Source organism: Podarcis cretensis (genome assembly GCF_951804945.1).
Source record: "Podarcis cretensis genome assembly, chromosome: 12".
Classification (NCBI taxonomy): Eukaryota; Metazoa; Chordata; class Lepidosauria; order Squamata; family Lacertidae; genus Podarcis; species Podarcis cretensis.
Window position 1 is genome coordinate 24,832,682 of NC_137181.1, and position 16,524 is coordinate 24,849,205.

Here is a 16,524-nt window from a genome sequence, read left to right on the forward strand (position 1 = left end):
AAATAATAGGCAGTCTTGGTTTGGCAAGGAAACCAAGCTGGAAAGAAGCCTGATTCACTCTCTGTGATGAATCCAAAGCTAAGGGGTTGGAGACACTCTCTCCTCCAAAACCTAACAGGTAAATAAAACTGTTGGAGTTTTAATGCTGTGTGCACTTTCATCTTATGCCTCCAGTGATTTTCCTTCCAATGAAACAAAAACCAAAGGTATGTGATGGGACCTCTGGAATCCCCTAGTGCCTGAAAAATGTGTGTGTGACAGTATTATAGGAAGCATATTTATCCTTTTATTTTTCAAGCTTTGGGCCCTGACATATCACACCACGAAAATAACATGATTATGCGCTTTAGACACTGCATTTGCTTTTGGGTGTGCTTCTTTCAATTAAAAAAAAATCAATAAATATATGTTACTATTTAAAAATGGGAGCCAAGTTTTAAATTTGAAGTGTTTAGTATAGTCACTTAATCCCTTTGCTTAGCAAGATCAGCAATGATGAGCTGAATTTTAAATATGTAAATGTGGAGACTACTAAATGCTCTTGCCTTTTGAGGAAAATGACAAATTTATGATATTTATCACACAGCAATTCTGGGGACTGAGAATGATTGTGAGAACCTTGACCATTAGATAAAATGTTAATAACCTTATTAGTTTTAAAAGACAGAATATTCTATAGTTAGTAGCAAATAATTAATAGACTTCAGCTTTGGTTCTACCTTCTCTCCTGCCATTTATAATTAGGGAGTATTTAGTTGGTTGGAAGTATCAGTAAAGTCTGTCAAAAGTTGAAAAAAGAATAGGAAGTGACAAGGAGTAGGAAAGACAAAATGCAGAGTATCAATTTGATGAAATGTGGCTTATGCTAGAAAAAGGATGACTGACAGTCTAGAAAGATTACCTAGTAAGAATAGGACTAGGTGGAATATTGTTAAAATGGCAAGAGAGAGAAAAGTCCCTTTCTGTAGTAACATGGAAGCCCCTTCCTTGGAGAGCTTTAGGAAGAAGGCAAATAAAGAGACAACAAGGATAAACTTCTAGTAGCATAATCTAGTCAGAGAGCAATTAGAGCAGAGTGTCCTAAGACACTAACTTTAGACAAGTGACTCAATGTTCATCAGTATTATTGTGAAATGCAGCTGAATAGCCATTTCAGACTTACTTTTGCGTCTTTTACATATAAATCCCTTAGAGTATCCGCAGTGCTCCCTGGACCACTTCCCATTGTGGCTGTTCATGAGAATGCAGTTCTTATCACTATTACTGAAAATAGCTTGAGGATCAGGTGTGGACTCTTCATCTTTCCAGTTGACAAAATCCAGTGCAGTGTTATCTTGCCATATCCATTCTCCTAATTATAAAAGTAAAATAAATGGCATAAAGACTATCGAGAAAAAGAGTAGTGCTGCTGCACGACCCTGGATTTGCATGAAGTCAGACCGGGAAAGAGCGAGAGGAAGGAAAGTGGCAGTTTACAACAGCAACATTTTGAGTAAAGCAGGAATGGGGAGACGTTTGGGGGAGAAAGGGAAATGGCAGTTGTAAATCATAGGGATGCCATATTTCCAAAAGTAAAAACCACGCCACCCTGGTTTGAGCGCAGATTTCTGTATGACTTGCCTAAGATCCAGTACAAAGCGCTGCCTTTCAGAAATTCCCAGTAATGTCTGGGAAAATCTGGACATATGGCAGCCCTACCATAGCAGAGGTTTGAGTAAAGCATGGATGGACAGAACTGACTGGGCAATGGTGCTTTAAAACAACAGCAAGGTTTGTGTAAAACAGGGATGAGGTGGAGGAACAGAGAGGAAATGGCAGGTTTATACCACGGCCAAGGTTTCAGTAAAGTGGGTAAGGGGAAAGCTAGGGAGGAAGATCTAGGGCAGTGTTTCCCAAACCTGGGACGTCAGCTGTTTTTGAACCATTATTCCCATCATCCCTAACCACTGGTTCTGCTAGCTAGCTAGGGATGATGGGAGTTGTAGTCCCAAAACAGCTGGAGAGCCAAATTGGGGAAACACTGGTCTAGAGGGTTAATGTGGGGGGAATGGCTGGGGTGGGTGGGTGGGTGTTGATGAGTGGAGCAAGCAGGGGCACAGCCCCATGTATTATAAATAAATATTGAATGTTAAACCATTACCATCTATGTTTCTGAACAATCCTATCCAATAGTCAGCATGTTGGGATTGCTGAGTATGCTCCATCAAAAAGTTCAGTTCAGCTGAATCTTCTATAGAAATCAAGGTGCTACCTAGGAAACATCATACAAGTAAAGTAAGCTCATTTAAAAATTGCATTCCTGTTTAAAATTTTATTTATTCTTTTTAATTTATTTAAAATATTCCCATTTTAATATTGTTGTTTTTTAAAAATATAACTGTAACCCACCCTGAGACCTTATGGTGATGGGTAGGTGACAAATCACCATCATATATGTATTAGACATGCACTGGTAGAACTGACATGAGGTTTGATGGGATTCTTGACAGCCCTGGCAAGTGGTCCTTGGCAATAATGAAGTTGTCAGGATTGTTGATGAAAACACCTGCCCCCAGGATGCAGGAATGGTGAGCTGGGTGGCAAAGTCCCTTTCTTAGTGAAGCCCTTTTCCCAGGCAACAAGGACTCTGCTCACCTCATCACCCCTCTGTTTATCTCACACCCCTGGCCAATCTCTCTTCCTCTCACTTTACCTACGGGCAGGCATGTGCACTGCCAGCAGCAAAAAGTCAGCTTGGCAAGAAAGCACTGCTGCTGCCACACACCATTTTTGTTCCCCCACAGTGCTTCTCTGGCCCCAGTGGAGCAACCTTCTGTCTGGGCTCAGAGGTACCATGGAGGAAAGAAAATGGCGAGCCACAGCAAGTGGGGTTTCTGGCTACACTGACAATCCTGCATGCTTCAGGTGAGGACACATGGAGGGGAGCTGTCCTTCAAAGTGCTTGGATCATCAGCCAATGCCTGAGTGTCCTGATCCCTGATACCAGGCCTGCATATCAGGTTGTCTAAATATTCTTTTAATAATAAATCTTTCTGTTGCTGGATTCAGAGGGTAAGAAAGAAGCTGTTGTTTGCAGTGAGATCTCATGGAAGCCTCCCAGAGCCAGCATGAGAATTCTCCGCCTTGCATAAGGGGCAAGACACTCTCGGTGTGCTGGCTCTGGACAGGTAGGGGTGGTTGTGTGGATGGTGGTTCCAGGCTTGTTCTGGCTTTACACGCAATACCTAGAAACTAACTCCCCTGTAAGTCTTCTGTACCTTCAGTGAGTTCAGAGAGATATTCCAGGTTTATTCCCTTCTTGATTTATCATCACAGCAATCCTGGGAGATAAGTTTAAACTGAAAGGTGGGGATTGGCCCAAGAGCACCCAGTAAGCTTTGTGAGTGAGCAGGAATTTGAACCCCTGTCTCTCTGGTCAAAGTCCAAGGCTGAAAGCCTGTACCCACTTACTTAGCTATAGGCCCCATTGAACTCAATGGGACATACTTCTGAATAGACATGCTAGGATATGTATAGGACTGCACTGCAACACTAACTGGTGTACAAACTGGCTTTGGACGCTAACTAGGAATCTTCTAGCATGGAAAAATCACGTTGTGATTTGAATCAAAATGACACCCACCTAACTGAGTACATTTGAAGGATGCATCCGGCCATCCATTTGAAGGCTGGTTGATTTGATAGCAATGAGCCCGAAAAGGAATCCAAGATCTCTGGTCCTCTTTTGAGTCAGGGCATTTCCCTGGGACTTGTGGAGGCTCAGTTGGGAGTTTACCTATTATGAAACAAATATTTTATTTTTTGAACAGGTATCTTAGAAACCCTTAAGTACCAGAGATATGCATAAGATTTGAACAAATCCAAAATCTTGAGGTGCACATGAGTATCTTGGAGGAATCCTGGAAATGTAGAAGGTGAAATGGGAGGTGAAACTCTGCAAATTTGCACATGTCAAAGAAGTCTCCCTAAAATAATAGGTTTATAGTTTCTGAGTACTCCTGGATGCTTACTCACAGTAATGTCAAATGGGGCTTACTCCTAGGTAAATGTGTATAGAATTGCTGTCTTAAAACACATGCCTGAGTGTATTCAGTTGCTAAACATGGTTACCTAATGCTGGATTGTTTACTGCAACCTCTATTCTATTTTTGTTTGCCTATTTATTATAGCCTGATGGTTTGAAAAGTAACATTTTATTCATTCCCTACGAAAGAGGCAGAAATGTCAATAGTATATTTCTCAGCTCTGTGCTCAGATGGACATTCCTTTGCTTACCGTGGTAGTGCTCACAGAAAGAGAGGTATGCTTCATTGCAAGTTCCGGTTTTCCAGTGACCATCAATGTCTAAATAGACACAGGCTTTTTTCTGCTTTGGCTCCCCAGGGGCCCAGTTAGTATATACCAGTCTCCAGTTGCTTATCCACTTATATTGCTCATCAGTCTGAAATCCAAATTCACAGTGGAATAACACATGCTGGCCCAGAGAAAGCTTTTAAGTTCATTTTCCATAACATGAACTCCACAACACTTACTTTTCTTTCCCTTTCATTTTATTTATACACACATTTCATCATCCTTTAGGGCAGTGTTTCCCAACCTTGGGTCTCCAGCTGTTTTTGGACTACAACTCCCATCATCCCTAGCTAGCAAGACCAGTAGTCAGGAATGATGGGAACTGTAGTCTGAAAACAGCTGGAGACACCAGGTTGGGAAACACTGCTTTAGGGGATGAAGTCTGGGTAGTAGTAAAATACTTATGACGTCTGGAGTCATGAGTATGAAACAATTCTGAGCTATCAAAGGCAGGGGCGAAACTAGGCTTTGTTTCATCCAGGTTGGCACCCCCTGCACACGTGTTTGTGCATGGACAAACACACACACACACACACACACACACACAGAGAGAGAGAGAGAGATAGGCTGGGAGCCTGAATGGTGCCCTTCTAGAGGCTCCACCCTGGGCAAAAAACCTGACTAACCCCTCTGTAGCTATGGCTCTATCCAGGGATTTGGAGCACAATGTTTTCAGTATGCTGGTGGCATGAAGCTCTAGCTCTTCATTCCATCTGAATCATGAGAAATTGTGAAGGTGTTGGACAGGAGCCTGGAAGCAGTAATAGGCTATGCAGGGGCCGACGAACTGAGGCTGAATCCTGATAAGATGAAGGTGCTGTGAAGGGGTGGTTCCTATGTCTGGGAATTAGGTGAATAACCTGTCCTGGGAGGGGTTGCAATTGCCCTGCAGGAACAGGGTCATAGTTTGGGAGTGCTGCAGGATTCCTGTTGCTGGCCTCTCAATTGGCTTCTCTGACTAGGAGAGCTTATGTCCACTTTATGTCTGCCAATCAAGTCCATTCCTGGACCTCCCACCTGGACTACTCTAATGTGCTCTATCTGTGGCTATCCTTGAAGATGGCCCAGAGACTGAAGCTACTGCAGAATGTGGCTGCTAGATGGGAAGTGGGGCAGCCTGATGGGACAATGTGTGGGTCACTCATCCAGAAATCACTGTATTGGCTGTCATTGACTTATGGGGCTTGATTCAAGGTATTAGCATACCAAATCCTGAACATCTTGGGATCCAAGTACCTAAAATATCAGGAAGGAAGCACCTTCCTGAATATCTACCATCAATATACAATCAAGATAACATTTTATAAAATAATGGAAATAGTTGATTGAATATTTACAGATAAATTGTAAACAGATAAGAAAATTGGCAGGATTGTTATAATAACCTGCAGTTTTATGAGTATATATTAAGATATTAAAAATAAATTTAAGGGACCACAGGGAGAAGGAAAAGGATGTCAAGTTTTGAATATATATATAAGAATCCTGGTTGGTGTTGATCCAGTATGGTACTTAGTTTACTGTATTCATTGTAGACAATGTAAGTCATCTATGGAACCTGTTGCCCCACCCCTCCTAAAGCAACATAGAAGTGATTGATTTCTCTTTCTGAGGGTGTAAAAGGAGTCGAGACTAAAGTCTACTAAAGATCTTGCTGCCTGGGGGTGTGCTGCTGCACTGAGTGCAGAAGCCCCTTTACAGACTGGAAATTGTTATATTTCTGTTAAGATTTCGTGTACAGATAAAGTATAGCCACTGGAAATAGCTCATAGGTAACCCACAGACGATATCCAAAACTTTTGTAATGCTTACCAAGGATATTCCTAATAAAGTCAGGTAATAAAGGTCTTTTCTATGCCCTTCTGAACACAAGTTCTTGATGTGGATATGTAGTACAGTATTATGTTAATGTATATCCTATGTATTTACCATATTGCTATTTAGGCCAATCCATGCAGGCTCTCCATATTTTAACACCCACAGCCATAGGAATGATTCAATGTAGGGATCCAAAATGCTGGCAAGCTCTGACTGTTCAGATTTACACTTTTTCCTGGCCTCTTCCCATGTCATTTTGGGGCTGCTGAGAGAGTAACTTCTATTCCCAAAAGGGGTATAACCAGAGGCTGGAATTGTTGTTTCAGAGTGTGATAATGCAGGATCTATAGGCAAGTAATCAAGAGAAAAGACAGAGATCAGTTTAGACTACACACACACCTGACACTAAATTTCTGAATACTATTATTCCCTAAACATTTTAAATCTTGAAAATTGACATTTTAAATGCCATCTATAACACTTAGTCAAGTTTTCCTCAAAAACATATATGGATGAGGCCACAGAATACATTTACCGTATTTTTCGCTCTATAAGATGCACCAGACCACAAGACGCACCTAGTTTTTGGAGGAGGAAAACAAGAAAAAAAAATATTCTGAATCTCAGAAGCCAGAACAGCAAGAGGGATTGCTGTGCAGTGAAAGCAGCAATCCCTCTTGCTGTTCTGGCTTCTGGGATAGCTACGCACCCTGCATTCGCTCCATAAGACGCACACACATTTCCCCTTACTTTTTAGGAGGGAAAAAGTGAGTCTTATAGAGCAAAAAATATGGTAATTTACTATCACAAAAGCAGCAAACAAAATACCTAAAATGTAGTCAACATGACCATTAACAACACACCTCCATTTCTTTCCAGAGAGGTCAAGAATCTGTTCTGTAATTAGCTGCCTATACACCATCATTCTCAGAAGACAAAACCTCAGTTCAGTCATTAAAGCTGGCAATCAGCTTTTTAATTTTTTTTTACCAGAACAGAAAACTGGAGTTAGACTCTATCAGCAAGGCATTTGACAAGGTGCCCCATGATATTTTTGTAAAGAAGCTGGTAAAATGCGGTCTTGACTATGCTACCACTCAATGGATTTGTAACTGGCTGACTGACCGAACCCAAAGGGTGCTCATCAATGGTTCCTCTTCATCCTGGAGAAGAGTGACTAGTGGGGTGCCACAGGGTTCTGTCTTGGCCCCGGTCTTATTCAACATCTTTATCAATGACTTGGATGATGGACTCAAGGGCATCCTGATCAAATTTGCAGATGACACCAGACTGGGAGGGTTGGCTAACACCCCAGAGGACAGGATCGCACTTCAAAATGACCTTGACAGATTAGAGAACTGGGCCAAAACAAACAAGATGAATTTTAACAGGGAGAAATGTAAAGTATTGCACTTGGGCAAAAAAAATGAGAGGCACAAATACAAGATGGGTGACACCTGGCTTGAGAGCAGTACATGTGAAAAGGATCTAGGAGTCTTGGTTGACCACAAACTTGACATGAGCCAACAGTGTGACGCGGCAGCTAAAAAAGCCAATGCAATTCTGGGCTGCATCAATAGGAGTATAGCATCTAGATCAAGGGAAGTAATAGTACCACTGTATTCTGCTCTGGTCAGACCTCACCTGGAGTACTGTGTCCAGTTCTGGGCACCACAGTTCAAGAAGGACACTGACAAACTGGAACGTGTCCAGAGGAGGGCAACCAAAATGGTCAAAGGCCTGGAAACGATGCCTTATGAGGAACGGCTAAGGGAGCTGGGTATGTTTAACCTGGAGAAGAGGAGGTTAAGGGGTGATATGATAGCCATGTTCAAATATATAAAAGGATGTCACATGGAGAAGGGAGAAAGGTTGTTTTCTGCTGCTCCAGAGAAGCGGACACGGAGCAATGGATCCAAACTACAAGAAAGAAGATTCCACCTAAACATTAGGAAGAACTTCCTGACAGTAAGAGCTGTTCAACAGTGGAATTTGCTGCCAAGGAGTGTGGTGGAGTCTCCTTCTTTGGAGGTCTTTAAGCAGAGGCTTGACAACCATATGTCAGGAGTGCTATGATGGTGTTTCCTGCTTGGCAGGGGGTTGGACTCGATGGCCCTTGTGGTCTCTTCCAATTCTATGATTCTATGATTCTATGTAAACACTGTTTTCTGTTCCTTCTCTTCTAAAAAAGCATACCAGTGCTTCTTTGACAGATGTAGCTTTTCTTAGCAGAACATGGCCCATCTCTCCAATATCCTGCCAGCTTTTCAGGCTCCTTCATCATAAAAATGCAGTCCTCCTAAGAAATAAAAGTATAACAAAGGGACAAGTAACACAGTAGCTGTTTATACAATGTAGGGGCCAACCCGTTTGTACTTGAAACTTTCCTTTTATACTCTTGACCCGAAACTCCCTGGAACTCCGTTCCGGCACCTCTCAGGTGGGTGCCATTGCCATTAATAGAGAACAAGGGAAGTGTTCATGGTGGGTTCTGGCACCTCTTTTTCTAGAAAAATAGCACTGCTCTTGACAAATACCAGACTCCACAATCACCCAATCAGAGATAGTGGCAAGAATAAACCCAGACTACAAGTGCAGTGTGCATCTGTCAGTGCAAGGCTTCCTATCTCTGGATCCTATGTGCTCTAGATCAGGGATTAGCTGATGCTTCCTGGAAGTGGGCTACGATAGCAGACCAGTTATAAAACTGGCTAGGTGTTGCCTAACTGTTACTTTACAAACTAGCTGTTTTGCTTGAGACAGCTGGCTCTAAAAATAAACAAAGGAGACACCAGCCAGAGATTGAATGGAGAATTGGTACAGAAATGGGGTGCTAACAGTGAAGGTTCTCTGAACATGCAGTTTCACTGCAGGAATGGAATATAGAAGATATTGTTTCTGGGGTAAAAATGATGAAAGCCTTTGCAGGCAGGACTTACACCATAACCTGGAAAACCTTTGGCCCAGTTTGTGTAGTGGACTCCACTTCCATCTGTCCATACAAACATGCGCTCAATATTAATATCATTCAGTCCAATCCAAGGATCAGTTGCAGCACTTTTTAAGTGCACCGTGAGGAATGCTAAATAAAAACAATGACACATTTTTTCAAAAAGGATTTGGCAAATGCACGCCCTCCACCTATAGGTGTTTTATATAGTGCATCATAATGTGATCTAGTTGTAGTTTGGGTTCATGTTGTATCATCATCATTGTCAAAACACATTTGATTAATGCAAAAATTGCCAGTGTGCTGGCCTTCAGATGCTGTTGGACTAAATTTTCCGCCATTCCTGACCACTGGCTATGCTGCCTGGGGCTTAATGGAGTTAAAGTCTCACAAAGTGTGGTGGACATCACATTGGCTACCCTGTTTTCATAATAACAAAAAGGGCCACTGAATCCAGCACACCACATTCTGTACCTGGATAAAGCATTAATAGGCCACCCTTACAATAAACAAGCTTTTTTCCAGCTTAAGAAGGGTTTAGATCTGAACTGAGAAGATGTTTGGTGAAGTGAGGTTTTGCCTTTTCTGAGATTTAGAATCATCACCCATTTTCCTTTCTTTTCCCCCAATATAATTTTATTGAATTTCACAAATTAACTTCAAATTAAATACATTGTTTCATATTTTGACTTCCCATCACCACAGTATTTTTATTCAAACTCTTTTCTACTGCATTCTGTATCAAATTCTCATCTATTACCAAAATCCCTCTGATACAATTACTTTATCATTTTTCTTCCGCTGTTCCTATCTCAAATCCTGCCCTCGATTTCATTTCTTTGTAATGCTTTTCCAAATAGTCCCTCCATTTTCTTTTCAAAATGATGGACAACAGACTATTTCCCTCAGACTGACAATATACATTTAATTAAGACTCATTATCTTATCAATATAAGCATTGTTGCTTGCCAAAATGGTCCACATACAAAATTATGCTTTGGAAGACAATAAAATTGGAGTGGGTAGCTTAATTTTGGCTTTCAGACTAATTTCGTATGGGTGACGGGAAAGGGGAAATGGTGGCAGAGAAGTGGGCAGGGAGGAAAGGGTTGGGAGAGAGAAAGGGTGCCCTGGCCACTTTTGCCTTCAGCTCTACCCATTGACAGTATGCAGCCCCGGTGGCTGTAAGGCTCCGCCTGTGCTGAGGCACACCTCACACCCGGCATGCCACAGCGTGCAAAGGAGCCCTGCACCCGCGCTCCATGAACTTGTGGCCTCTTGGCAAGTAGACAGGGTTTCCCCCCTGACCTTTTGTCCTTTCATATGATCTGTTTACTAGACAGAACGCTTGGCTAAAGCATAACAAGGAACACAGACGCAATCCACTTTCACAACGCCTACGGGAAACACCTGCTGACATGTGTATTAGCTAATGCTTAGAATGTGCTTAGATGGAATATGTTAAAGTTCAGAGTGGTTTCACTACTGTATTTTATCTAATAAAAAGAGGCTCTGCAAGGCTTGCTTTTCAGCTTGCTTCTGCACAGCTCACTTGCATCCAACCTTCTGTCGTCCTTGTTATTCCTGCAGCCCCTAACGGATGGCCCCTCAAGTAAATACAGCTCTCAACAGGTAAAAGTTTTCCCACCCCAGCTATTGCGCTTGCCTATTAAATCTCTTTTAACTGCTATTAAAATAGCAGTCACTCTTTCTCAAGTTCCCCAAGTATTATCCAACTGCAGCCACCAAATGCATTATACAGAATAACTATGGGAATCTTTGGAGAGTAGATTCTTCCTATGCTACTTGGGGAATCATAGAATTGTAGAGTTGGAAGGGACCTCCAACCTCCTGCAATGCAGGAATCTTTTGCCCAACATGAGACTTTTGAACCCACAACCCTGAGATTAAGAATCTCACGATGTACCAACTGAGCTGTCCCTGAGGTCTACAGCCATGTAGAAGGAGCTGGTAATATGCACTCCTGCATCACTGCCCTGGTTTCCAGCTGCCCCGTTTGGCCTGAAGTTTCTCAAGCCACCTGAGTAGTAAGGCACCACAAAGGAGCCATTTCTAACACTTCTTCTGGCACAAAGGTAACTTGAGTCGAGGCTCTTGGACTTTTAACATGTTAAGTCTATATGAACAATCTGTTTTAAAAAGAACTGACTGCACCTTGTGTAGCTTTGTTTGGTATAGTTGCCAGATTTCCTCCTAGATTCTTGCAAGTGGTTCGTGCATAGGACCAGTTTTTCCTCTCTTCATTAAGACCAAATAGCTGGAAGCACTGTAGGGGGAAATAACAACTCTCCAAAATTCCATACATGATGTAATGGTTAATGAAAGTAGCAATCATGAAATGGTATTGAGCAAATAGACAGGGATAATTTTGCTTGGCTTTAAAGAGCAGTCCTACCCCATAGGATTTGCTGGTTAGAAGGGGATTAGGATGGGATGGAAAATGGGACAGAGGAAGGAACTAGGGAGAACATCCACCCTGGTAGCTACAGTTGTTAATTTGAGCTTTTAAAATATCCCCCTTTAATCAAAAAGTTAAACTATTCAGATACAGATTTTTTTAAAAAATTTTTTTTGGGTATTTACTATTCTAACACAATAGTCCTTTTCAGTTCTTAGTGGGGAAGAAGGATGTGACAACATAATGACAAGCTGCGCCTCCCGGTCTACTTGCCTCTTTATTTTAAGCTCTATACAGAACACCCGAGTAAGACATGAAGGGCAACCTCTGCATATTCAGCAGCTCTGGGGAAAGTATTCACTGTATCTATCCAAAAAGGACTAGTATGCCAAGCAATTTGTAATGACTACACTAGTTACCTTTTTATCAAAGAAAAGCCATCCTTCAGCACAGCCTCCAAGAGGCACAGGCAATGTGGGAGCAACAGATGGACGGACAGAACTGTTATGCCTTTCACATACAAATCTGTCCTCAGCACCACAATTGATATCGTTCCATAAACCTAAACAGAGAGTTATTAAATCACTTGCAAACTGAAAAGGGCAAGCAGTCCTTCAGGTATATAGTACAAATGAAGGCTTGAGAATAACAAAGAGCAGCGGCAGCAACTTATTCGATATTGGAAGAAAATGGGACAATCAGTGGCGGAGAGCATGCGGGGGCGGGGCGCCCAGTGTGGGTGGGGGGCCAGCCGCGTTGGCACCCTGCTGGGATAGTGCTGCTGGGGGCGGGGTGCTCCCTCCGCACTCCTCTTCCTCCGCCAGTCGGGACAATGTGTAGATGGAATAAGCAAGCAGTTGTTCACAATACAAACTGCTTAAAGTCCCAAAGTTATTAAAATAGCATTGAAACAGTGTAGTATTTCCCCAAATCTCTCTTGCCGTATAAAGTTGCTTATGTGATAAATATACAGCATCCTTTAAAACTGGTTGATTTGATAGCAATGAGCCATGTCATATTTTTTTAAAAGGCAATTCAAGAGCTGTAAAATAATGTATTTTCCTTCCCAAACAATGTACATTTATGGATGGAATAGTCATTGCAACTACAGATTCAGGGTTTATCCACACTTGCCTTTCCTCCCTGCTTCCAGGCACAGTCTGCACTTTTAAAGCTCCATGTCCGAGTGCTCTTTCTTTCTTTCTTTTGCCTTTGAACTTTCTCCATGAAAACCCACTCTTTAAATCTCAATCGGAGCAAACGGCAATCTGCGGAAAACCCAAATTGATGTTTGTTGCGCTTCAGTTTTAAAAAGTGGGTTTTAGCAGTGAAAGCTCTGGGACATGGAGCTTTAAAGAGAGGACCTGTACCTGGAAAGAGGGGGGCAACAGGTAAGTCCAGATAAGCCCTCACTGTGTTGTACTTGTTCTGTATTAATCCCTTTCCCCATGCTCAAACACACAGTTTCTCAAGATTTTTGTTTTAATGGTAGTATTTTATTCTACTTACCTGTGCTGTAATACATGACCACACAGTTTTCATCATCATTTGCAAAGTTGGGTTCATTAGGTGCCCAGGCTGCATAAGTCACTGGAGTTCCATCCAACCAGCTAGAGAAAATGATACGACAGTATTGGACAGAACAATGTAATTGTCCTTTATTTTGCATATTTCCACAATGTTTTTTGCTGTTTGTGGGCTTTTTCAGTCAAGGGAACAGCAGGTCTAGAAAACATTTTACTGTTGAACCTTGCAGGTCAGCATTAAGTTGGCAGCATTAAGAATATCCAGTAAAATTACGGAAATAATGTAATCAGAATGACTAGGAAAACAATCCTAATCTTGAAGGACTGAGATGCTGTTAAAGAGGAGCAAATTGCCAGTTATTTTCTTTAATAATAATTTTGTATCACCATGCCAGGAAGCATTTGGAATTTCTGCCTGAGGCAAGGAAACATCTTCTTTAAGATAATGCATTAAGACTTTGCTTCAAATAATGTTAATAGATAGAATTATGAACAGCTCATTTATTAGGGTTAACAAAATTGGTGATGAGGCTTTAGCCCAATGGCTGACAGATAGTGAAATATGGGTTCTTACAGTTACTGGGGCAGTTCATTTTAATTAGAAGAAAATGAAATGCTTGTATTTTATATGTGGAATTTAACATTCATAGTTGAGAAATGATCAAATTGGTTCTTAATTTACACACATTTTTTTAAAAAAACCTCATTTACAACTGCAACCTTAATGTCCTTATTGGGGAGGGGGGCAGTAGTGAAGGAGAACAGCAGTTGGCTCATGCAGGGGAAGAGGAGCGAGGCTGGGCATGCCTTCACATTGCTCCTTTGCTGGCCTGAATGGAAGAAAGGCCAGGTATGTCAGGTGTGGGGACAACCATCAGCTGGAAAGCACTCTTAGTCTCTTCTAGTGGCATCCCAAAGGGCCGTAGTTGGGAGATGGGGAATGTCATTGCTCCAGCATTCAGAGCATGGCTGGGAGGAAAGCAGAAGGCAGATATAACTGGAGACACACCACACTCAAGGTACATAAAACAACTGTAGGAGTCAGGCAGATAGGAGGGTGGTACCCTCTTCCTCAGTGCATAAAAAGAAAGTTCACAGGGGGAGAGCACCCCAAGACCTAATACAGCCTAGAGAGACAAGGAAGTGGTGATAGCCTAGTAAATGGTATTCTCCACAGTTTGGGGGTACATTGTGGGACTAGGAAGATGTTGGATCCATAGGATCCAAGCCTTCCCCATGTTCATTTTCCAGCCATGCCAAAATTGGGGCTTTCATGTTATTAGGCTGTGAAATTTTATGAGGTGGTGAGGAGAAGGTAACTGACATTAAAGCTTCCTCTTTGTGGTCATGGAGGGAAATCTGAAGTTTCATGTAGCCTCCAGGACACCATTACAGGGAACAGGACTGTAAGGCAGCCTCTGTATTTGGAAGAGTCCTAAATTTCCTTTAGAGATCAACTGTGGAGAGGGGGGGGAATCTTATAGCTTAGATTAATTAATATTAGCCTAGTTACTTAGGAGAAACTTAGATTTACAATTTTGTTAAAAATCTGATTTCCACTTTTAATTTTTCTTCTTCTTTACTTACCCGAACTTTCTATCAAGACCCAATATTAAACCAATGTGAATGTTCTTGTAACTTCCATAAAGCTTGTTCTACAACATGCAAAGGAAAAATTGGAAGTAAATGAAACAATATAGTATTCAGATGCAGAGCAATGTAGGTTATTCCATAGGAAGTGCAGAATTCATAAATCAGGCAAAACAGAAAGGTTTGTAATGATGAGCAGCATCTGTGCTTTTTACAAACTTCATTAAAGATTTCCAGTTAAGATAAATTAAAACATGCCAGCTAAAATTAAACTAAGCATGGAAGGAAATTTTGCATCATGTTGTAATATACTAATGTAGGGCTTCACTGATTTAAGCTGGTTTATTAAAGATTTTTAGTTCTATGTAAGAATTACAGTGCAACTCACACAATCAGCTTTCATCCCAGAATTCTACCCACTGTTTCCCAGCTCACTCTTCCACTTAGTGAATTGCACTTTTTTTGTTTTTTAACTGAGGAGAGGGAGGGGGGAAATTAAACAATGAATGTAAGAACCCTGAATGTCTGGAATCCTGATTACACAGAGACATTTTTCAGCACTCTTCTGTGCTCATGAGTAAAGCATGAATCTGTGATGATCAGTGGAGTGAGTGGATGATACATTCTTTTTGAAACTTGGAAAGCCTCACTTACCTGTTAGTGCCGGATGCTACAGGGAAAGTATATGGCCACAGAAAGTCAAAGTCCTTTAGGTTGCAATTTTCTACACACTTACTTGGAAGTAAAACCCATGAGCAGTGGCGTAGCGTGGGTTGTCAGCACCCGGGGCAAGGCAAGTAATTTGCGTCCCCCTAACCCGTGGATTTGCGCCCCCTAACCCGTGGATTTGCCCTAACCCCAGATGTTGCGCCCAGTGCGGCCGGCCCCCCCTGCACCCCCCACGCTACGCCACTGCCCATGAGGCTTACATCTCAGCAGACCCAGCTATATTTGATTAGGAAAGCATATGTTCCAATTATTTCTTACATATTTCCACAAAAACTTTTGTTCGCTTTCTCTTTCAATGACCGCAAGATCTCCGCCATGCTTCTTGCAGTATGCTCGAGCTCTTTCTGCAGATGCTGTTTCATTACTGAAATAGTACTCATTGCCCTCATACAAGATCCAGCCATTTTCAATTCTTTTGAATGAATATTCTGTAACAGAAGAAGTATTAATTTCATTTAAAATACTTCTTAACTATTCTGCATCAAAAGATTCCAGAGTGGTATTCAAACATGTGAATAGCTTTAAATCACCCAACCAGCAATTCTCCAGTATTTCAGGAAGGAATCTTTCAATCCCTACCTGAAGATGCTGAGGACAGAACCTGTGGCTTTCTGCATGCAAAGGATCCAGTTGAATGTAGCCAATTTGAGAAGCGAGAAATCCCAAGCCAGAGAATATCTACCATGGGATCCTCATGACAGAACTGTCAGTGGCCAAAGAGAATCACTGGGGCTGCCTCTTCCCCACTTTCCATTAGATTACAAAAGACCTCTTTGTTCTGAGGGAAAGCAGAAACTGGGAAGCTAAGGCCAGGGAGCAAACATATCTTTGGCTCCTGACAGACCCCCCAATAGCCTGAAAGACCTGTTAAGGCAGTTCCACCCCTGCTTTCCATGGTGCTGCTTAAGATGGACCTGTGTGAGCTGAGGAAAAGTGAAATCACCCAACATACCGAAATGATTGCTTGGCTCCGGTTTTAGTGACACCCCTGAAAAACCAAACACATATTAATTATATCATAGTGAATTTTATTGCATTACGTTATTTCATACAAACAGGAGTTTGTAAAAATGAAGGTGTTATTTGTACATTTCCAGGGCACAATTAACAACCTAATGCAGAGGAACTTATCAGCAAAT

At 41.8% G+C, this 16,524-nt stretch overlaps 2 protein-coding genes across 2 annotated transcripts in view; one reads left to right on the top strand and one right to left on the bottom strand.

Moving 5' to 3' along the window:
• The window catches only part of ST8SIA6 (ST8 alpha-N-acetyl-neuraminide alpha-2,8-sialyltransferase 6), a 473,234-nt gene that overhangs the window by 50,490 nt on the left and 406,220 nt on the right, over positions 1–16,524 (top strand). The gene's annotated exons all lie outside the window — the stretch shown is intronic.
• The window catches only part of LOC307200013 (macrophage mannose receptor 1-like), a 38,478-nt gene that overhangs the window by 1,827 nt on the left and 20,127 nt on the right, over positions 1–16,524 (bottom strand). The window contains exons 16-28 of the mRNA XM_079948267.1: positions 16,338–16,373; positions 15,644–15,813; positions 14,654–14,721; positions 13,050–13,150; positions 11,960–12,102; positions 11,297–11,408; positions 9,111–9,253; positions 8,368–8,470; positions 6,283–6,515; positions 4,276–4,441; positions 3,623–3,775; positions 2,141–2,251; positions 1,163–1,351 (exon numbers count right to left, since the gene is read on the bottom strand). Coding sequence (XP_079804393.1) covers positions 1,163–1,351; positions 2,141–2,251; positions 3,623–3,775; positions 4,276–4,441; positions 6,283–6,515; positions 8,368–8,470; positions 9,111–9,253; positions 11,297–11,408; positions 11,960–12,102; positions 13,050–13,150; positions 14,654–14,721; positions 15,644–15,813; positions 16,338–16,373 — 1,728 coding nt within the window. The remainder of the gene's footprint in view (positions 1–1,162; positions 1,352–2,140; positions 2,252–3,622; positions 3,776–4,275; positions 4,442–6,282; positions 6,516–8,367; positions 8,471–9,110; positions 9,254–11,296; positions 11,409–11,959; positions 12,103–13,049; positions 13,151–14,653; positions 14,722–15,643; positions 15,814–16,337; positions 16,374–16,524) is intronic.